Source organism: Engystomops pustulosus, chromosome 7 (genome assembly GCF_040894005.1).
Source record: "Engystomops pustulosus chromosome 7, aEngPut4.maternal, whole genome shotgun sequence".
NCBI lineage: Eukaryota > Metazoa > Chordata > Amphibia > Anura > Leptodactylidae > Engystomops > Engystomops pustulosus.
In genome coordinates this window covers 169,010,153-169,035,406 of record NC_092417.1, presented here as the reverse complement: position 1 = coordinate 169,035,406, position 25,254 = coordinate 169,010,153, and the positions used below count along the sequence as shown (strand labels likewise).

The window sequence follows — 25,254 nt, the reverse complement described above, 5'->3', positions numbered from 1 at the left end:
TGGCAATATATCCGGGTCACAGCAGAAATTAAAATTCTGGTCCGCTCATCTGTAGATCTCACCTTTCTTTTTCGAGCAGTTGGATGGGAAATCTTTATCTTCTACTTTTACGGAGGGTCTGTTACACTTCATCCTGCAGAAGAAGGAGCGCCTGGCTCCGGAGCAAAGCCTCGACGGTCCTGGGGTGATGTCTGTTTTTACAGGGAGACCCGCTATAGGGGACAGAAGAGAAAACTTAATGTATTTATCCAAAAGCAGCTGGGATCCCAGGAGCCGGCTCAGTGCTGCGCTATTCAGTCTCTTATTTATGGCACTGCCGAAAATGGCCAAATGTTGTACTCTGCCGCTCTATACATTGTCCACAGGACGGACTGATACAGCAGGGAACCAAATACACACAATGGAATGAGCCCCCATTATCATGCCCTGAGAGTTATACACTGGATACATTGTCTTAAAGGGGCCGGTCATAAGGGTTCACAATACAAGTAGGTAAGTTTATTGGTCACCAGGACCAGAGAACAGGTCCCTACAACCCCTATAAAACCCCACAAGACCCTGTTCAGACCGAGACGGCCATGCATTCCCCCCCTAAACATTGCAGAGGCTCGGGGGGCTACAGAGAGATCACTACGCAGAGTCTTCACCTACTTTTTGCATCGATTAGTCTTTCCCGCGGGGCCGTGTCCGAGGACGACAGCTGCTCCTTCACTTTGGCGATGTCTTTTGGATGTAGGTAGTCAAAAAGGCTCTGCCCAATCAGATCGTTCTGGAATGAATAAAAGGGTTCAGGTGATTGGTCAGTTTTACAAAGCTCCTCCCACTTCCTAGTCCCTGCGGTCGCTGGCAGGGGGTCCCGCGAGGCCTCATTCATAGTGTAACCTCATAGGGCAACATGAAATTAGTGGGGAGGCGCGAGGAAAGGGACCTGTAGGAACTGCTGCAAGTCACAGCATGAATTCAGGATGGATATATCCCAACCCAAGGAGATGGAGACTCCTCATACAACCAACAGCAAAGACAGGTGTATGGGGGTCTCCCCTAATGATGTATTAGGGGAGACTGTCAAGCGACTGTCTGAAAATATTGAACCATTGAGTATGTCACTAGGGGTTAATTTTTCCCAAGATCAGAGTATAAAGAGCCCTTACATTCAGAGCTCTCTCCAGATATTGCAGCAAACACCCAACATCTGTGCATATTAACCCTATAATGGCTACGGTGGTCAGTCCCAGTGGCGGCATCGGGGAAGACTCTAGAACTGAACACGGTTTCAGATCTGTAACAGTGTGTCAATGGCACACCTATACAGATCTATAGCAAATTCTGCAATATAGCAGATATATGGTAAGAGCAATCATTTATTTAAAAAAAAAAAACCTCCTTTCCCTAAAACAGTTACAAAAATAAGCAAATAAAAATCATAAACACGTCAGGTATCATTGTGTCCATGAAGTCCCCATCTAGTTATAAGGTTATTCTTGGTGTCAAACATGAACACTCTGCTCCAAGAGTTGTATTGGGAAAAGGGGGGTTATTGGAAGAGAGATGGGGGTGGGGACTGTACATTAGTTACCTGACTGTAATTAAGGATCTTGAAAACAGATTCGGATACAAACAGGATCTTCCCGCGGTCGCAGCCCACCACAAAGAGGAACCCGTCTGCCGCCTGCAAGAGACAAGTGTGGACAATACAGGTGCAATTATAACCCGTGCCAAAAGCAGGTTTGCCGAAATGACGCTCCCTCTACAACCACTAAACTTGACTCGTCTCAGGAAAATATGACTCTTCTCAACCAAATTTTACAAGACTTTGGAGTAGATTTTATAGGTAAAACACATGAAAGAGGAAATTCTAGAAAGGACATTCCATCCCCTACCTGATGGGGGTAGTTGTTTAGTGGGGGTGAAACCTGCTGACCGGTTCCCTTAAACCCCTTAGGGTGCCTAGATGATCCGACTCTCCTTACTGATCTGGGCTATGCAGCGGCTCAATGGCCAGGACTCTGTTTTTAGGACTCTCCGGGCACATACGGGGGGGGGGGGGGGATTTATTGCTTATTTTCCTTTTACAAAGTTACAAAGTTAAAAAGAGCAGTAGTTTTTTGGATGTTTATAGCCGAGCAGCAGACGGGGTGCTCTCACCACTGCTGAGGTTAGTGCTGGGCAGGACCTGTAGTTACACCCAATGACTCAGTGTCACCCGCTGCCCAATATTATATCATTTCCCTTCTATAATGGGGCGGCCGGGCACAGAACCCCCCTCCCCCCCCCCCCCCCCCCCTCATCCGAATTCTGCAGCCGGGTCCAGACATTGCACAGGTGCAGCCCCCGACCCCCTCAGTCTCCTCTACAAAACTTGTCAGTGATGAAATAGACGACACGTGACATCGGCAGGAACACGTTTTATACTCCGCTAAATATTTGTAACACAATGTACATGTTCAGACCTATCCAGTACACCACGTACAGGACAACCCGAGCCGACGTCACCTACAGCCAGGCAATCACTGACTCACTGTATACACACCTTACATGTCCTGCACCTCTGTACTATACTCCAGAGCTGCACTCACTATTCTGCTGCTGGAGCAGTCGCTGTGTACATACATGACATTACTTATCCTGTACTGATCCTGAGTTACATCCTGTATTATACTCCAGAGCTGCACTCACTATTCTGCTGCTGGTGCAGTCACTGTGTACATACATGACATTACTTATCCTGTACTGATCCTGAGTTACATCCTGTATTATACCCCAGAGCTGCACTCACTATTCTGCTGCTGGTGCAGTCACAGTGTACATACATGACATTACTTATCCTGTACTGATCCTGAGTTACATCCTGTATTATACTCCAGAGCTGCACTCACTATTCTGCTGCTGGTGCAGTCACTGTGTACATACATGACATTACTTATCCTGTACTGATCCTGAGTTACATCCTGTATTATACCCCAGAGCTGCACTCACTATTCTGCTGCTGGTGCAGTCACTGTGTACATACATTACTTATCTTGTACTGATCCTGAGTTACATCCTGTATTATACCCCAGAGCTGCACTCACTATTCTGCTGCTGGTGCAGTCACTGTGTACATACATGACATTACTTATCCTGAGTTACATCCTGTATTATACCCCAGAGCTGCACTCACTATTCTGCTGCTGGTGCAGTCACTGTGTACATACATGACATTACTTATCCTGAGTTACATCCTGTATTATAGCCCAGAGCTGCACTCACTATTCTGCTGGTGCAGTCACTGTGTACATACTTATCCTCAGTTACTCCACCAGCAGAATAGTGAGTGCTGCTCTGGAGTCACCGTGTACATTACATGACATTGCAGGAAGTGCGTCGCCACCACTCTGATCTCCACCCTCTGGTCACCTACCCTGAGAATTAAGTGCTTCAACTCATCATCTGACAGGAATGAGGGTTTGTAGTTTGCTTCTGTGTATGGATTTGTAGCACCTGTAAAGAGACAATATTACAGACTGATCAGTCAAACTGATATCACATCTTATTACACTCCAGCAGTGATATAAGAGGAGGAGCCGATATCATCCCATCTTATTACACTCCAGCAGTGATATAAGAGGAGGAGCCGATATCATCCCATCTTATTACACTCCAGCAGTGATATAAGAGGAGGAGCCGATATCATCACATCTTATTACACTCCAGCAGTGATATAAGAGGAGCGGCCGATATCATCACATCTTATTACACTCCAGCAGTGATATAAGAGGAGGAGCTGATATCATCACATCTTATTACACTCCAGCAGTGATATAAGAGGAGCAGCCGATATCATCACATCTTATTACACTCCAGCAGTGATATAAGAGGAGCCGATATCATCACATCTTATTACACTCCAGCAGTGATATAAGAGGAGGAGCCGATATCATCCCATCTTATTACACTCCAGCAGTGATATAAGAGGAGGAGCCGATATCATCACATCTTATTACACTCCAGCAGTGATATAAGAGGAGCGGCCGATATCATCACATCTTATTACACTCCAGCAGTGATATAAGAGGAGCCGATATCATCACATCTTATTACACTCCAGCAGTGATATAAGAGGAGGAGCTGATATCATCACATCTTATTACACTCCAGCAGTGATATAAGAGGAGGAGCCGATATCATCACATCTTATTACACTCCAGCAGTGATATAAGAGGAGGAGCCGATATCATCACATCTTATTACACTCCAGCAGTGATATAAGAGGAGCGGCCGATATCATCACATCTTATTACACTCCAGCAGTGATATAAGAGGAGCCGATATCACCACATCTTATTACACTCCAGCCCCGTTCTCACCTCGTAGCGTTTTCATATGTTGTACGGCCATTCTTAGTACGGTCAGCTTGTCCAGCTTCCTAGACATGGCGTTACACGTGGGCACCAGAGAAGCCAACTCGTCGATGAAACTGTTCATTTTGTCTCTGCGCCTCTTCTCGATCTGACTGTGAGCCTCCCTGTAACCAGAAGAGCCGGGGATGAAATTCAATGTCCCTCAGCAGCGAGCAGCAGCAGCAGTGCACGCTGTAACGTAACGGATCCTGCGGACCTATAACCGGTGTGTACGGAGAGTAGTAACACTTACCGAGCATTCTTTATCCGACCTTCTGCGTATTCTAACCTGCACAGAAGAAAAAAAAAAACCCCATAAAATTATAGACTGGGTTAATAAGTGCACGTTATTTTCATACACAAAACATGAAATACAATCATTTCTGTGTTACTCACATCCCGTGTGGGTCGTCCTTATCCGTGTCCATGCCTTCTCCATGGCTGGGAAAAGAAAAGCAACGGCAGGTTAGTGCACGGAACGTATTCATCGCTACATTGTAGCATCTCTAAATATGTGTCCTCACACTGCTGTGCTCTCAGCGCTCTGCATTTAACCCCCAGTTTAGCAGATTTATGCCTGTAAGACAACTAATGACCCTGAGACTACAGACTATAGTGGTCCTACAGGCAGGTCAAGTACAGCACCACACATTGGTTGTATGTGGAACTGCAGGTCTGCGGAACCGGATACAACCCATGGATCGCCCAATCCATGATTTTCTAAGTCATGTTTATGAGACGGCTTACCAGAACTCATACAGGCCAGACTTTTTGGGTGGAGATGACCTGCGATCATCAAAAGACTAGTTATTAAATGGACCCTTAAAACCATAAAAGCTTCACGACTTATCTATAAGCAATGTATACGGATTACAAGTCACTGCTCCATTCATTACTAAGGGACTACAACAGTGCTCCCCATAACCCCCAGTCCCATAGAAATGAATGGAGCGGGCGAATGCCAGGGATCCCATTCATCCATTGAGACCACAAGGGGGGGACGAGGAGGAACCCCTCTCACATGACAACTAGGACCCCCACTTGTAGTGGTGGGCAATCCCCTTTAATAGAAGGGAGTGAAAATTTAAATTCCCCTCGTGCCTTACCATGCGTCAAGTGGGCGTGGCTTACATAACACATTTTGACGCATATGACGCTAGTGAATATGTGTTGTAAAACTTAAAATGTCGGATCAATTATAGAATAGAGCTCAAAACTGAGTCAGGAGACCTCCACAGGCGAGAGGTCAGCTCCGGCCAATTTATGTCGAAATTTTAAAAGAATAAATAAAAACGAAATAAACTTACTCAAAAGAAAAGCCATCGAGCCTAAAGGAGGAACAGAAGACGACAGTGTAAGACGCTTCTACATCGTACAGAGGAGCAACAATGTATACACCATCATAACATCCATTCTAGAGCTCTGCATTATACAGACCCTATGACATTCCTCTGGAATCATCATTAATTATTATTATTTTTATTAAAATAATTAAAAACAAAATACCAATAATACACACACACAAAAAAAAAAAAAAAAAAACTATAAAAATAAAACTATAATAAAACAAACCACTATAAAAAACAAAACAATAAAAAAAAAAACAATAAAAATAATAATTAAAAATAAAAACTTTCAAAACTATTAAAAAAAAGAGTGATAAAAATCAATAATAATAAGATAATAAAAACAACAAATAACAACAGCTCAGCTCCGAGAAGAGACAATAGAAATATTATTATTATTATTAATCCCTCTCGTCCCCTTAGGATCTCAGTTTCAGCCAATTACCCTCCCACTTCCCACGGACGACACAACTGAATGACAATCCACGCACTATAATTGCCGCTCTCTGCGGATTCACATCACTGACATGTATAGAGCCATCTATAGCGGATGTATAAAATATACACAAGGAAAAAAAAAAAAAAAAAAAAATTAACATCACAGTTGCTATAGAAACAGAAGAAAAAACACAAGTAATAACGCATTTGCTGCCGTCCGTGAGATACAACGCGGTTGTCAATCGGTTCTGTCTAAAAGAAAAAGATGATGAATAATTCTGCCTGCTGTTGCATTAGAGAGCTAAAAAAATGTAATTTTTTTTTAATTTTTATTGTTTTCTTCATTTGGTGCAAGTAAAAAAAATTGTGGCTTATAGTAAAGACTGGGGTGCAATAGGAATTATACTCATATACAGGGGGGAGGGTGGTAGATTTGCCCCGGAGTGCACTCCGCAACAATGTATCAACAATGTATCACTATACATTCTATACTCGCTTCGAGAGCAGGGCTGGCGATACAGGATATACAGACACTCTCTAGGGCTGTTGTAAGGGGTTATATAACGTCACAGCGACCTTCAGGGAGATAACGCCCTTAATCTGTATATGTGCGGCCGTTACATAAACCGTGCAAGGGTCTTATGGAACATACAAGGAACTAATAACCAGCTGCCTGCACCATCACCAGGCAAAAACCTCCAGAAATAGTAGAGAGAAGGAGATACATATACAGACTGGACAATAGAGGGGAATAAAAGGAACACATAAAAAGTTATCTCCTTACAGACATCACACACTGAGATGTGTTTGTCAGGTAGAAGCGCTGAATGATCGATACGACTGAGGCCGCGGTCGCACGTTGCGTTTTGAGAAGCGAGGAGGAGCTGCTCGCCATCGCAGATGCGTTCAGTCGTAAACAATTGCGTTCCAGGAATGGCGACACGTACCCATATGTAGCTGCGTTTAGGTCTCAACGTAGCTGCGTTTGGGAGTAGCTCCTCCGCGCATGCGCTGGAATTGCGTTTCGAAACTTTATTTAAACGCAACGTGTGAAAGCAGCGTCAAAAATACCTCGCTCAGAACCAGCACTTATAGGCTGTTCCAGCGCCCAGAGCTCCCGGACACGGAATTTTCTATATATTGTATACAGAGGTTTCTGCTTCCAGCTGCATCCCCTGTATAAGGAGAACCCGGCTCTGCTATTCAGTACAAGACCCGAGGGTTCAACTAGTTCTGGATTTAGCTCTAAACATTGCAGTAAACTCTTTAACAAGTCACAAACTTAATGTACGTTTACAGCCGTAAACAGATTTTGCAATAATTATTCTAAATTTGTTCTCGTCGGCCACGCCTGCGACAGTCCCAAATCCCTCGCTGATTCTCTCCTCTAACCTTTCGCTATGTTATAGCTTTTGAAAATTCACCTTATAAGTTTGAGTAGGTTCTGGATACTGGATCACATATCCCTGTACTACACTGTATGAGCGTCCTATCCCCCCCCCATCACATATCCCTGTACTACACTGTATGAGCGTCCTATCCCCCCATCACATATCCCTGTACTACACTGTATGAGCGTCCTATCCCCCCCCCCATCACATATCCCTGTACTACACTGTATGAGCGTCCTATCCCCCCCCATCACATATCCCTGTACTACACTGTATGAGCGTCCTATCCCCCCATCACATATCCCTGTACTACACTGTATGAGCGTCCTATCCCCCCCCCCCCCATCACATATCCCTGTACTACACTGTATGAGCGTCCTATCCCCCCCATCACATATCCCTGTACTACACTGTATGAGCGTCCTATCCCCCCATCACATATCCCTGTACTACACTGTATGAGCGTCCTATCCCCCCATCACATATCCCTGTACTACACTGTATGAGCGTCCTATCCCCCCCCCCATCACATATCCCTGTACTACACTGTATGAGCGTCCTATCCCCCCCCATCACATATCCCTGTACTACACTGTATGAGCGTCCTATCCCCCCATCACATATCCCTGTACTACACTGTATGAGCGTCCTATCCCCCCCCCCCCCATCACATATCCCTGTACTACACTGTATGAGCGTCCTATCCCCCCCATCACATATCCCTGTACTACACTGTATGAGCGTCCTATCCCCCCATCACATATCCCTGTACTACACTGTATGAGCGTCCTATCCCCCCCCCCATCAAATATCCCTATACTACACTGTATGAGCGTCCTATCCCCCCCCATCACATATCCCTGTACTACACTGTATGAGCGTCCTATCCCCCCCCCCATCACATATCCCTATACTACACTGTATGAGCGTCCTATCCCCCCCCATCACATATCCCTATACTACACTGTATGAGCGTCCTATCCCCCCCCATCACATATCCCTATACTACACTGTATGAGCGTCCTATCCCCCCCCCCATCACATATCCCTGTACTACACTGTATGAGCGTCCTATCCCCCCCATCACATATCCCTGTACTACACTGTATGAGCGTCCTATCCCCCATCACATATCCCTGTACTACACTGTATGAGCGTCCTATCCCCCCCCCCCATCACATATCCCTATACTACACTGTATGAGCGTCCTATCCCCCCATCACATATCCCTATACTACACTGTATGAGCGTCCTATCCCCCCCATCACATATCCCTATACTACACTGTATGAGCGTCCTATCCCCCCCATCACATATCCCTGTACTACACTGTATGAGCGTCCTATCCCCCATCACATATCCCTGTACTACACTGTATGAGCGTCCTATCCCCCCCATCACATATCCCTATACTACACTGTATGAGCGTCCTATCCCCCCCCATCACATATCCCTATACTACACTGTATGAGCGTCCTATCCCCCCCATCACATATCCCTGTGCTACACTGTATGAGCGTCCTATCCCCCCCATCACATATCCCTATACTACACTGTATGAGCGTCCTATCCCCCCCATCACATATCCCTATACTACACTGTATGAGCGTCCTATCCCCCCCCCCATCACATATCCCTATACTACACTGTATGAGCGTCCTATCCGCCCATCACATATCCCTGTACTACACTGTATGAGCGTCCTATCCCCCCCATCACATATCCCTATACTACACTGTATGAGCGTCCTATCCCCCCCCCCCCATCACATATCCCTGTACTACACTGTATGAGCGTCCTATCCCCCCCCCCCCATCACATATCCCTATACTACACTGTATGAGCGTCCTATCCCCCATCACATATCCCTGTACTACACTGTATGAGCGTCCTATCCCCCTCCATCACATATCCCTATACTACACTGTATGAGCGTCCTATCCCCCATCACATATCCCTGTACTACACTGTATGAGCGTCCTATCCCCCTCCATCACATATCCCTGTACTACACTGTATGAGCGTCCTATCCCCCATCACATATCCCTGTGCTACACTGTATGAGCGTCCTATCCCCCATCACATATCCCTGTACTACACTGTATGAGCGTCCTATCCCCCCCCATCACATATCCCTGTACTACACTGTATGAGCGTCCTATCCCCCCCATCACATATCCCTGTACTACACTGTATGAGCGTCCTATCCCCCCCCATCACATATCCCTGTACTACACTGTATGAGCGTCCTATCCCCCCCATCACATATCCCTATACTACACTGTATGAGCGTCCTATCCCCCCCATCACATATCCCTATACTACACTGTATGAGCGTCCTATCCCCCATCACATATCCCTGTACTACACTGTATGAGCGTCCTATCCCCCATCACATATCCCTGTACTACACTGTATGAGCGTCCTATCCCCCCCATCACATATCCCTGTATTACACTGTATGAGCGTCCTATCCCCCCATCACATATCCCTGTGCTACACTGTATGAGCGTCCTATCCCCCCATCACATATCCCTATGCTACACTGTATGAGCGTCCTATCCCCCCCCCATCACATATCCCTGTGCTACACTGTATGAGCGTCCTATCCCCCCCCATCACATATCCCTGTACTACACTGTATGAGCGTCCTATCCCCCATCACATATCCCTGTACTACACTGTATGAGCGTCCTATCCCCTCCATCACATATCCCTGTGCTACACTGTATGAGCGTCCTATCCCCCATCACATATCCCTGTACTACACTGTATGAGCGTCCTATCCCCCCATCACATATCCCTATACTACACTGTATGAGCGTCCTATCCCCTCCATCACATATCCCTGTACTACACTGTATGAGCGTCCTATCCCCCCCATCACATATCCCTGTACTACACTGTATGAGCGTCCTATCCCCCCCATCACATATCCCTGTACTACACTGTATGAGCGTCCTATCCCCCCATCACATATCCCTGTACTACACTGTATGAGCGTCCTATCCCCCCCATCACATATCCCAATACTACACTGTATGAGCGTCCTATCCCCCCATCACATATCCCTGTACTACACTGTATGAGCGTCCTATCCCCCCCATCACATATCCCTATACTACACTGTATGAGCGTCCTATCCCCCATCACATATCCCTGTACTACACTGTATGAGCGTCCTATCCCCCCATCACATATCCCTGTACTACACTGTATGAGCGTCCTATCCCCCCCATCACATATCCCTATACTACACTGTATGAGCGTCCTATCCCCCCCATCACATATCCCTATACTACACTGTATGAGCGTCCTATCCCCCATCACATATCCCTGTACTACACTGTATGAGCGTCCTATCCCCCCCCCCATCACATATCCCTATACTACACTGTATGAGCGTCCTATCCCCCCCATCACATATCCCTGTACTACACTGTATGAGCGTCCTATCCCCCCATCACATATCCCTATGCTACACTGTATGAGCGTCCTATCCCCCCCCCATCACATATCCCTGTGCTACACTGTATGAGCGTCCTATCCCCCCCCATCACATATCCCTGTACTACACTGTATGAGCGTCCTATCCCCCTCCATCACATATCCCTATACTACACTGTATGAGCGTCCTATCCCCCTCCATCACATATCCCTGTACTACACTGTATGAGCGTCCTATCCCCCTCCATCACATATCCCTATACTACACTGTATGAGCGTCCTATCCCCCATCACATATCCCTGTACTACACTGTATGAGCGTCCTATCCCCCCCATCACATATCCCTATACTACACTGTATGAGCGTCCTATCCCCCATCACATATCCCTATACTACACTGTATGAGCGTCCTATCCCCCCCCCATCACATATCCCTGTGCTACACTGTATGAGCGTCCTATCCCCCATCACATATCCCTATACTACACTGTATGAGCGTCCTATCCCCCCCATCACATATCCCTATACTACACTGCATGAGCGTCCTATCCCCCCCCATCACATATCCCTATACTACACTGTATGAGCGTCCTATCCCCCATCACATATCCCTATACTACACTGTATGAGCGTCCTATCCCCCCCATCACATATCCCTGTGCTACACTGTATGAGCGTCCTATCCCCCCCATCACATATCCCTGTACTACACTGTATGAGCGTCCTATCCCCCCCATCACATATCCCTATACTACACTGTATGAGCGTCCTATCCCCCCCATCACATATCCCTGTGCTACACTGTATGAGCGTCCTATCCCCCCCATCACATATCCCTGTACTACACTGTATGAGCGTCCTATCCCCCCCCCCCCCCATCACATATCCCTATACTACACTGTATGAGCGTCCTATCCCCTCCATCACATATCCCTATACTACACTGTATGAGCGTCCTATCCCCCATCACATATCCCTGTGCTACACTGTATGAGCGTCCTATCCCCCCCCCCCATCACATATCCCTATACTACACTGTATGAGCGTCCTATCCCCCCATCACATATCCCTGTACTACACTGTATGAGCGTCCTATCCCCCCCATCACATATCCCTGTACTACACTGTATGAGCGTCCTATCCCCCATCACATATCCCTGTACTACACTGTATGAGCGTCCTATCCCCCCCATCACATATCCCTGTGCTACACTGTATGAGCGTCCTATCCCCCCCATCACATATCCCTATACTACACTGTATGAGCGTCCTATCCCCCCCATCACATATCCCTATACTACACTGTATGAGCGTCCTCTTCCCTCACCATCACATATCCCTATACTACACTGTATGAGCGTCCTATCCCCCATCACATATCCCTATACTACACTGTATGAGCGTCCTATCCGCCCATCACATATCCCTGTACTACACTGTATGAGCGTCCTATCCCCCCCATCACATATCCCTATACTACACTGTATGAGCGTCCTATCCCCCCCCCCATCACATATCCCTGTACTACACTGTATGAGCGTCCTATCCCCCCCCCCATCACATATCCCTATACTACACTGTATGAGCGTCCTATCCCCCCCCCCATCACATATCCCTGTACTACACTGTATGAGCGTCCTATCCCCCATCACATATCCCTGTACTACACTGTATGAGCGTCCTATCCCCCTCCATCACATATCCCTATACTACACTGTATGAGCGTCCTATCCCCCCCCCCCCATCACATATCCCTGTGCTACACTGTATGAGCGTCCTATCCCCCCCCCCATCACATATCCCTATACTACACTGTATGAGTGTCCTATCCCCCATCACATATCCCTGTACTACACTGTATGAGCGTCCTATCCCCCCCATCACATATCCCTATACTACACTGTATGAGCGTCCTATCCCCCATCACATATCCCTGTACTACACTGTATGAGCGTCCTATCCCCCCCATCACATATCCCTGTGCTACACTGTATGAGCGTCCTATCCCCCCCCATCACATATCCCTGTACTACACTGTATGAGCGTCCTATCCCCCATCACATATCCCTGTACTACACTGTATGAGCGTCCTATCCCCCCCATCACATATCCCTGTATTACACTGTATGAGCGTCCTATCCCCCCCATCACATATCCCTGTAATACACTGTATGAGCGTCCTATCCCCCCCCCCCCATCACATATCCCTATACTACACTGTATGAGCGTCCTATCCCCTCCATCACATATCCCTATACTACACTGTATGAGCGTCCTATCCCCCCATCACATATCCCTGTGCTACACTGTATGAGCGTCCTATCCCCCCCATCACATATCCCTGTGCTACACTGTATGAGCGTCCTATCCCCCCCATCACATATCCCTATACTACACTGTATGAGCGTCCTATACCCCCCATCACATATCCCTGTGCTACACTGTATGAGCGTCCTATCCCCCCCATCACATATCCCTGTGCTACACTGTATGAGCGTCCTATCCCCCCCCATCACATATCCCTGTACTACACTGTATGAGCGTCCTATCCCCCATCACATATCCCTGTACTACACTGTATGAGCGTCCTATCCCCCCCATCACATATCCCTGTGCTACACTGTATGAGCGTCCTATCCCCCCCATCACATATCCCTGTACTACACTGTATGAGCGTCCTATCCCCCATCACATATCCCTGTACTACACTGTATGAGCGTCCTATCCCCCATCACATATCCCTGTACTACACTGTATGAGCGTCCTATCCCCCCCATCACATATCCCTATACTACACTGTATGAGCGTCCTATCCCCCCCATCACATATCCCTATACTACACTGTATGAGCGTCCTATCCCCCCCCCCCCCATCACATATCCCTGTACTACACTGTATGAGCGTCCTATCCCCCCCCACCATCACATATCCCTATACTACACTGTATGAGCGTCCTATCCCCCATCACATATCCCTGTACTACACTGTATGAGCGTCCTATCCCCCATCACATATCCCTATACTACACTGTATGAGCGTCCTATCCCCCTCCATCACATATCCCTATACTACACTGTATGAGCGTCCTATCCCCCATCACATATCCCTGTACTACACTGTATGAGCGTCCTATCCCCCCCATCACATATCCCTATACTACACTGTATGAGCGTCCTATCCCCCCCCCATCACATATCCCTGTACTACACTGTATGAGCGTCCTATCCCCCCCCCCCCATCACATATCCCTGTACTACACTGTATGAGCGTCCTATCCCCCCCATCACATATCCCTGTATTACACTGTATGAGCGTCCTATCCCCCCCATCACATATCCCTGTACTACACTGTATGAGCGTCCTATCCCCCCCATCACATATCCCTGTGCTACACTGTATGAGCGTCCTATCCCCCCCATCACATATCCCTATACTACACTGTATGAGCGTCCTATCCCCTCCATCACATATCCCTGTGCTACACTGTATAAGCGTCCTATCCCCCCCCCCCATCACATATCCCTATACTACACTGTATGAGCGTCCTATCCCCCCCATCACATATCCCTATACTACACTGTATGAGCGTCCTATACCCCCCATCACATATCCCTGTACTACACTGTATGAGCGTCCTATCCCCCCCATCACATATCCCTATACTACACTGTATGAGCGTCCTATCCCCCCATCACATATCCCTGTGCTACACTGTATGAGCGTCCTATCCCCCCCCATCACATATCCCTGTGCTACACTGTATGAGCGTCCTATCCCCCCCCATCACATATCCCTGTACTACACTGTATGAGCGTCCTATCCCCCCCCCCCATCACATATCCCTTTACTACACTGTATGAGCGTCCTATCCCCCCCCATCACATATCCCTGTACTACACTGTATGAGCGTCCTATCCCCCCCCCCCCCCATCACATATCCCTTTACTACACTGTATGAGCGTCCTATCCCCCCCCATCACATATCCCTGTACTACACTGTATGAGCGTCCTATCCCCCATCACATATCCCTGTACTACACTGTATGAGCGTCCTATCCCCTCCATCACATATCCCTGTACTACACTGTATGAGCGTCCTATCCCCTCCATCACATATCCCTGTGCTACACTGTATGAGCGTCCTATCCCCCCCATCACATATCCCTGTACTACACTGTATGAGCGTCCTATCCCCCCCATCACATATCCCTGTACTACACTGTATGAGCGTCCTATCCCCCCATCACATATCCCTGTACTACACTGTATGAGCGTCCTATCCCCCATCACATATCCCTGTACTACACTGTATGAGCGTCCTATCCCCCCCATCACATATCCCTATACTACACTGTATGAGCGTCCTATCCCCTCCATCACATATCCCTGTGCTACACTGTATGAGCGTCCTATCCCCCCCATCACATATCCCTGTACTACACTGTATGAGCGTCCTATCCCCCCATCACATATCCCTGTACTACACTGTATGAGCGTCCTATCCCCCATCACATATCCCTGTGCTACACTGTATAAGCGTCCTATCCCCCCCCCCATCACATATCCCTGTACTACACTGTATGAGCGTCCTATCCCCCCCCATCACATATCCCTGTACTACACTGTATGAGCGTCCTATACCCCCCCATCACATATCCCTGTACTACACTGTATGAGCGTCCTATCCCCCCCATCACATATCCCTGTACTACACTGTATGAGCGTCCTATACCCCCCCATCACATATCCCTGTACTACACTGTATGAGCGTCCTATCCCCCCCCCCATCACATATCCCTATACTACACTGTATGAGCGTCCTATCCCCCCATCACATATCCCTGTACTACACTGTATGAGCGTCCTATCCCCCCATCACATATCCCTGTACTACACTGTATGAGCGTCCTATCCCCCATCACATATCCCTGTACTACACTGTATGAGCGTCCTATCCCCCCCCCCCATCACATATCCCTGTACTACACTGTATGAGCGTCCTATCCCCCCCATCACATATCCCTGTACTACACTGTATGAGCGTCCTATCCCCCCCCATCACATATCCCAATACTACACTGTATGAGCGTCCTATCCCCCATCACATATCCCTGTACTACACTGTATGAGCGTCCTATCCCCCATCACATATCCCTGTACTACACTGTATGAGCGTCCTATCCCCCCATCACATATCCCTGTACTACACTGTATGAGCGTCCTATCCCCCCCATCACATATCCCTGTACTACACTGTATGAGCGTCCTATCCCCCATCACATATCCCTATACTACACTGTATGAGCGTCCTATCCCCCATCACATATCCCTGTACTACACTGTATGAGCGTCCTATCCCCCCCCCATCACATATCCCTGTACTACACTGTATGAGCGTCCTATCCCCCCCCCCATCACATATCCCTATACTACACTGTATGAGCGTCCTATCCCCCCCCCATCACATATCCCTGTACTACACTGTATGAGCGTCCTATCCCCCCCCATCACATATCCCTGTACTACACTGTATGAGCGTCCTATCCCCCCCATCACATATCCCTGTACTACACTGTATGAGCGTCCTATCCCCCCATCACATATCCCTGTGCTACACTGTATGAGCGTCCTAACCCCCCCATCACATATCCCTGTATTACACTGTATGAGCGTCCTATCCCCCCCATCACATATCCCTGTACTACACTGTATGAGCGTCCTATCCCCCATCACATATCCCTATACTACACTGTATGAGCGTCCTATCCCCCATCACATATCCCTGTACTACACTGTATGAGCGTCCTATCCCCCCCCATCACATATCCCTGTACTACACTGTATGAGCGTCCTATCCCCCCATCACATATCCCTGTGCTACACTGTATGAGCGTCCTATCCCCCATCACATATCCCTGTACTACACTGTATGAGCGTCCTATCCCCCCCATCACATATCCCTGTATTACACTGTATGAGCGTCCTATCCCCCCCATCACATATCCCTGTACTACACTGTATGAGCGTCCTATCCCCCCCCCCCCCCATCACATATCCCTTTACTACACTGTATGAGCGTCCTATCCTCTCCATCACATATCCCTATACTACACTGTATGAGCGTCCTATCCCCCATCACATATCCCTGTGCTACACTGTATGAGCGTCCTATCCCCCCCCCCCATCACATATCCCTATACTACACTGTATGAGCGTCCTATCCCCCCATCACATATCCCTGTACTACACTGTATGAGCGTCCTATCCCCCCCATCACATATCCCTGTACTACACTGTATGAGCGTCCTATCCCCCATCACATATCCCTGTACTACACTGTATGAGCGTCCTATCCCCCCCATCACATATCCCTGTGCTACACTGTATGAGCGTCCTATCCCCCCCATCACATATCCCTATACTACACTGTATGAGCGTCCTATCCCCCCCATCACATATCCCTATACTACACTGTATGAGCGTCCTATCCCCCCCCCATCACATATCCCTATACTACACTGTATGAGCGTCCTATCCGCCCATCACATATCCCTGTACTACACTGTATGAGCGTCCTATCCCCCCCATCACATATCCCTATACTACACTGTATGAGCGTCCTATCCCCCCCCCCCCATCACATATCCCTGTACTACACTGTATGAGCGTCCTATCCCCCCCCCCATCACATATCCCTATACTACACTGTATGAGCGTCCTATCCCCCCATCACATATCCCTGTACTACACTGTATGAGCGTCCTATCCCCCCCATCACATATCCCTATACTACACTGTATGAGCGTCCTATCCCCCATCACATATCCCTGTACTACACTGTATGAGCGTCCTATCCCCCCCATCACATATCCCTGTATTACACTGTATGAGCGTCCTATCCCCCCCATCACATATCCCTGTACTACACTGTATGAGCGTCCTATCCCCCCCCCCCCATCACATATCCCTATACTACACTGTATGAGCGTCCTATCCCCTCCATCACATATCCCTATACTACACTGTATGAGCGTCCTATCCCCCCATCACATATCCCTGTGCTACACTGTATGAGCGTCCTATCCCCCCCATCACATATCCCTATACTACACTGTATGAGCGTCCAATACCCCCCATCACATATCCCTGTGCTACACTGTATGAGCGTCCTATCCCCCCCATCACATATCCCTATACTACACTGTATGAGCGTCCTATCCCCCCCATCACATATCCCTATACTACACTGTATGAGCGTCCTATCCCCCCCATCACATATCCCTATACTACACTGTATGAGCGTCCTATCCCCCCCATCACATATCCCTATACTACACTGTATGAGCGTCCTATCCCCCCATCACATATCCCTGTGCTACACTGTATGAGCGTCCTATCCCCCCATCACATATCCCTGTGCTACACTGTATGAGCGTCCTATCCCCCCCCCATCACATATCCCTGTGCTACACTGTATGAGCGTCCTATCCCCCCCCATCACATATCCCTGTACTACACTGTATGAGCGTCCTATCCCCCATCACATATCCCTGTACTACACTGTATGAGCGTCCTATCCCCCCCATCACATATCCCTGTGCTACACTGTATGAGCGTCCTATCCCCCCCATCACATATCCCTGTACTACACTGTATGAGCGTCCTATCCCCCCATCACATATCCCTGTACTACACTGTATGAGCGTCCTATCCCCCATCACATATCCCTGTACTACACTGTATGAGCGTCCTATCCCCCCCATCACATATCCCTATACTACACTGTATGAGCGTCCTATCCCCCCCATCACATATCCCTATACTACACTGTATGAGCGTCCTATCCCCCCCCCCCCATCACATATCCCTGTACTACACTGTATGAGCGTCCTATCCCCCCCCCCCATCACATATCCCTATACTACACTGTATGAGCGTCCTATCCCCCATCACATATCCCTGTACTACACTGTATGAGCGTCCTATCCCCCTCCATCACATATCCCTATACTACACTGTATGAGCGTCCTATCCCCCATCACATATCCCTGTACTACACTGTATGAGCGTCCTATCCCCCCCATCACATATCCCTATACTACACTGTATGAGCGTCCTATCCCCCCCCCATCACATATCCCTGTACTACACTGTATGAGCGTCCTATCCCCCCCCCCCCATCACATATCCCTGTACTACACTGTATGAGCGTCCTATCCCCCCCATCACATATCCCTGTATTACACTGTATGAGCGTCCTATCCCCCCCATCACATATCCCTGTACTACACTGTATGAGCGTCCTATCCCCCCCATCACATATCCCTGTGCTACACTGTATGAGCGTCCTATCCCCCCCATCACATATCCCTATACTACACTGTATGAGCGTCCTATCCCCCCCATCACATATCCCTATACTACACTGTATGAGCGTCCTATACCCCCCATCACATATCCCTGTGCTACACTGTATGAGCGTCCTATCCCCCCCATCACATATCCCTATACTACACTGTATGAGCGTCCTATCCCCCCATCACATATCCCTGTGCTACACTGTATGAGCGTCCTATCCCCCCATCACATATCCCTATGCTACACTGTATGAGCGTCCTATCCCCCCCCCATCACATATCCCTGTGCTACACTGTATGAGCGTCCTATCCCCCCCCCATCACATATCCCTGTACTACACTGTATGAGCGTCCTATCCCCCATCACATATCCCTGTACTACACTGTATGAGCGTCCTATCCCCCCCATCACATATCCCTGTGCTACACTGTATGAGCGTCCTATCCCCCCCATCACATATCCCTGTACTACACTGTATGAGCGTCCTATCCCCCCATCACATATCCCTGTACTACACTGTATGAGCGTCCTATCCCCCATCACATATCCCTGTACTACACTGTATGAGCGTCCTATCCCCCCCATCACATATCCCTATACTACACTGTATGAGCGTCCTATCCCCCCCATCACATATCCCTATACTACACTGTATGAGCGTCCTATCCCCCCCCCCCCATCACATATCCCTGTACTACACTGTATGAGCGTCCTATCCCCCCCCCCCATCACATATCCCTATACTACACTGTATGAGCGTCCTATCCCCCATCACATATCCCTGTACTACACTGTATGAGCGTCCTATCCCCCCCATCACATATCCCTATACTACACTGTATGAGCGTCCTATCCCCCCCCATCACATATCCCTGTACTACACTGTATGAGCGTCCTATCCCCCCCCCCCCCCATCACATATCCCTGTACTACACTGTATGAGCGTCCTATCCCCCCCATCACATATCCCTGTATTACACTGTATGAGCGTCCTATCCCCCCCATCACATATCCCTATACTACACTGTATGAGCGTCCTATCCCCTCCATCACATATCCCTGTACTACACTGTATGAGCGTCCTATCCCCCATCACATATCCCTGTGCTACACTGTATGAGCGTCCTATCCCCCCCATCACATATCCCTATACTACACTGTATGAGCGTCCTATCCCCCCATCACATATCCCTGTACTACACTGTATGAGCGTCCTATACCCCCCATCACATATCCCTGTACTACACTGTATGAGCGTCCTATCCCCCCCATCACATATCCCTATACTACACTGTATGAGCGTCCTATCCCCCCATCACATATCCCTGTGCTACACTGTATGAGCGTCCTATCCCCCCATCACATATCCCTATGCTACACTGTATGAGCGTCCTATCCCCCCCCCATCACATATCCCTGTGCTACACTGTATGAGCGTCCTATCCCCCCCCATCACATATCCCTGTACTACACTGTATGAGCGTCCTATCCCCCATCACATATCCCTGTACTACACTGTATGAGCGTCCTATCCCCTCCATCACATATCCCTGTACTACACTGTATGAGCGTCCTATCCCCTCCATCACATATCCCTGTGCTACACTGTATGAGCGTCCTATCCCCCCCATCACATATCCCTGTACTACACTGTATGAGCGTCCTATCCCCCCATCACATATCCCTGTACTACACTGTATGAGCGTCCTATCCCCCATCACATATCCCTGTACTACACTGTATGAGCGTCCTATCCCCCCCATCACATATCCCTATACTACACTGTATGAGCGTCCTATCCCCTCCATCACATATCCCTGTACTACACTGTATGAGCGTCCTATCCCCCCCATCACATATCCCTATACTACACTGTATGAGCGTCCTATCCCCCCATCACATATCCCTGTGCTACACTGTATGAGCGTCCTATCCCCCCATCACATATCCCTATGCTACACTGTATGAGCGTCCTATCCCCCCCCCATCACATATCCCTGTGCTACACTGTATGAGCGTCCTATCCCCCCCCATCACATATCCCTGTACTACACTGTATGAGCGTCCTATCCCCCATCACATATCCCTGTACTACACTGTATGAGCGTCCTATCCCCTCCATCACATATCCCTGTGCTACACTGTATGAGCGTCCTATCCCCCCCATCACATATCCCTGTACTACACTGTATGAGCGTCCTATCCCCCCCATCACATATCCCTGTACTACACTGTATGAGCGTCCTATCCCCCCATCACATATCCCTGTACTACACTGTATGAGCGTCCTATCCCCCATCACATATCCCTGTACTACACTGTATGAGCGTCCTATCCCCCCCATCACATATCCCTATACTACACTGTATGAGCGTCCTATCCCCTCCATCACATATCCCTGTGCTACACTGTATGAGCGTCCTATCCCCCATCACATATCCCTGTACTACACTGTATGAGCGTCCTATCCCCCCCATCACACATCCCTGTACTACACTGTATGAGCGTCCTATCCCCCCCATCACATATCCCTATACTACACTGTATGAGCGTCCTATCCCCCCCATCACATATCCCTGTACTACACTGTATGAGCGTCCTATCCCCCCATCACATATCCCTGTACTACACTGTATGAGCGTCCTATCCCCCATCACATATCCCTGTGCTACACTGTATGAGCGTCCTATCCCCCCCATCACATATCCCTGTACTACACTGTATGAGCGTCCTATCCCCCCCATCACATATCCCTGTACTACACTGTATGAGCGTCCTATCCCCCCCATCACATATCCCTGTACTACACTGTATGAGCGTCCTATCCCCCCCATCACATATCCCTGTGCTACACTGTATGAGCGTCCTATCCCCCCCATCACATATCCCTGTACTACACTGTATGAGCGTCCTATCCCCCATCACATATCCCTGTACTACACTGTATGAGCGTCCTATCCCCCCCCCCATCACATATCCCTATACTACACTGTATGAGCGTCCTATCCCCCCATCACATATCCCTGTACTACACTGTATGAGCGTCCTATCCCCCCCCCATCACATATCCCTGTACTACACTGTATGAGCGTCCTATCCCCCCATCACATATCCCTGTACTACACTGTATGAGCGTCCTATCCCCCCCCCCATCACATATCCCTATACTACACTGTATGAGCGTCCTATCCCCCCCCCATCACATATCCCTATACTACACTGTATGAGCGTCCTATCCCCCCCCCCATCACATATCCCAATACTACACTGTATGAGCGTCCTATCCCCCCCATCACATATCCCTGTACTACACTGTATGAGCGTCCTATCCCCCCCCCATCACATATCCCTGTACTACACTGTATGAGCGTCCTATCCCCCCATCACATATCCCTGTACTACACTGTATGAGCGTCCTATCCCCCCCCCCATCACATATCCCTATACTACACTGTATGAGCGTCCTATCCCCCCCCCATCACATATCCCTATACTACACTGTATGAGCGTCCTATCCCCCCCCCCATCACATATCCCAATACTACACTGTATGAGCGTCCTATCCCCCCCCCCCCATCACATATCCCTGTACTACACTGTATGAGCGTCCTATCCCCCCCATCACATATCCCTGTACTACACTGTATGAGCGTCCTATCCCAGATCTGTTACACTGTATCTAACCATAATATTCCACGTTCTCCTTGCGATCAGTACAGAATAAACCAGGAAAGTTTCTAGGGATTGGAATTCCTGGATGATCTGTCAGTGAGGGATTATATCATGGTGACCTTCAGGGAGATAAGGCCTTTAATCTGTATATGTGCGGCTGTTACATAAACCGTGCAGGGGTCTTATACAGGGATTTACTGTATGGAGAGATCCAGCTGACCATTGCATCTATAGCACATGTGATGGTGAAGGGGGGTGGGGGGGACTATATGCTAAGGAGACCAACACAATCCTAAAATTATCTTTGCATATAATACATTGCTGTTGTGTCCCATTCCCTGCTGTATGACGACATCTCCCGCCCTCCCAGGACGCCACTTACTGATAATCGGTCAGGCTCCCCTTCCTCTTGCGGTTGCACTCCATTCCGCTGGTGCTCAGCGAGCTCGATATGAGGTCGGTCGGACCAGAGGAGATGAAGTCGTTGATCGTTGAAGTGATATCCATTCTTTGGTCGGCCATTGGGACATCTGAAGGAGAGGAACCAAAGAGCAAAAATGTGAAGAAGAAGAAGAAGGAGAGGTGGAGGAGGGGCGAGAGACGCCATCGGAGCTCCCCTTATACAACTATCACAGGCCGGGGATGGGGTTATGCATTTTATCCTCTCCATTTCCCGGATTTTAGGACATCTCCCATGTTACTTGATACAGGACAGGAGGTTATATAATAAGACGTAACACAGGCGGCGGCGGCTGGGGAGAACGCTCACCTAATAGATTCTGACTGGATGAACGTGAAGCCACGGATGAGGGACCTTTCATGTGTCGGAGGCTTGTAAAGCCGGTCACCTGCTTGTCATGGTCTTATCGTCTGTCAATCACTAAAACAGGGGGGGAAAAAAAATAAACATGGGTAAGTAGGATACGGCTGTGGTTATGGGTAATGGCAGACTAACAAAAGGTGCCTGATAGCCTTTCAGAGGGGCGAAGCCAAGACCAACATCCTGATTTTCCTATACCCCTAATCCGTCACAACGTAGAAGTGCGAAAGGGGCGGCCATGTGTTATAGGGTCACCCATATGCCCAAATGGGTGCAAGTTATAACTATGGAGACCACACAGCATTGTAAATAACTACATCAGACACATTATTTTTTGTGTAGATACAGTCCCGATGCAGGAGACAAAATGCGCAAATCCAAAAACACATATTCTCAGCCGGCGGAGCCAAACTTCTTATTACCCTGAGTCACAGACGAGCGAGATTTTCCAGTCACACCAAAGTGGACATGCAAAAATGAAATCGTGTCTGTGCTTCAGCAGGAATATGGGGAGAGAGAAAAAAACAACAACAAAAAAAAAAAAAAAACCACAACTACTCTCCCCAGCGTAACCTGCTTTTTAAAGGGGGTTGCCCCAATTTATAAGTCACATTTTCATACATTCCAAAATTTGAGTTTGTAGAAGGAGATCAACATCATCCTTCATCCTGGTGGGTGTCACCCGTGTAGTGCTTACCTTGTTGAAGTTTGTGTAAAGAAGTCAGGACTGGCGGTCATGTGACCAGCCTGCAGCAGGACTAGGGACTTCCTATGTCCTGCTACTGCCTTCCGGCGGATAGAGGGGGTCGAGCAGACCTAACTGGGTCCCAGTTGCTTTACACAAACTTAACCACTGTAAGTAATATACAGGTGACCTTATTAAGGTCTCGTACTTACCCTAGGAAAGTTTAGTGGCAGTAGAAGACCCCCTTTAAAGGAAATCTACAAACAAAATCCCTCCTGATAAACCAGGGCCACTTACTCATAGATCCAGGCACCGGGACTGTGGTAACCTTCTTACATGTGTTATCCATGGCCTCCTTCCTTCTTAAATCAACATTTATAATTATGCTAATGAGCCTGAAGGGCTCTGGGGGAGTAACCAGAGCCCTTTCGTGCTGTAGCTTCACAGGCTGTTACCCTGCGTTGGTAACACAGGGTGATAAACGCTACACCAATAGCAGGAGTACATGGCCAATGTAACGTCACTGCTGAGCCTCTGTACCAAAGACGGATGGGGCGACAGTAAAAGTGCTAGAAAGTCCAGTATAAAAGTGTCACCAAAACTGCTTCCCCCAGATTCCAGTCACTTAAATGGGTGGGGTTTAGCAGGAAGTGGGCGTGGCCTAAATTGCAACACCGTGTTCCATAGAATGCAACAAAATTCTGAAACCCATTTTGT

At 48.4% G+C, this 25,254-nt stretch overlaps 1 protein-coding gene across 2 annotated transcripts in view; it reads right to left on the bottom strand.

Moving 5' to 3' along the window:
• BMAL1 (basic helix-loop-helix ARNT like 1) overlaps window positions 1-25,254 on the bottom strand; it is a 50,224-nt gene that overhangs the window by 5,604 nt on the left and 19,366 nt on the right. For both annotated transcript variants that reach the window (XM_072118893.1, XM_072118894.1), the window contains exons 2-11: window positions 23,802-23,912; window positions 23,415-23,562; window positions 5,687-5,707; window positions 4,776-4,820; window positions 4,633-4,668; window positions 4,347-4,504; window positions 3,401-3,480; window positions 1,577-1,669; window positions 652-769; window positions 63-212 (exon numbers count right to left, since the gene is read on the bottom strand). In XM_072118893.1, coding sequence (XP_071974994.1) covers window positions 63-212; window positions 652-769; window positions 1,577-1,669; window positions 3,401-3,480; window positions 4,347-4,504; window positions 4,633-4,668; window positions 4,776-4,820; window positions 5,687-5,707; window positions 23,415-23,562; window positions 23,802-23,853 — 901 coding nt within the window. In that variant the 5' untranslated portion in view covers window positions 23,854-23,912. The remainder of the gene's footprint in view (window positions 1-62; window positions 213-651; window positions 770-1,576; window positions 1,670-3,400; window positions 3,481-4,346; window positions 4,505-4,632; window positions 4,669-4,775; window positions 4,821-5,686; window positions 5,708-23,414; window positions 23,563-23,801; window positions 23,913-25,254) is intronic.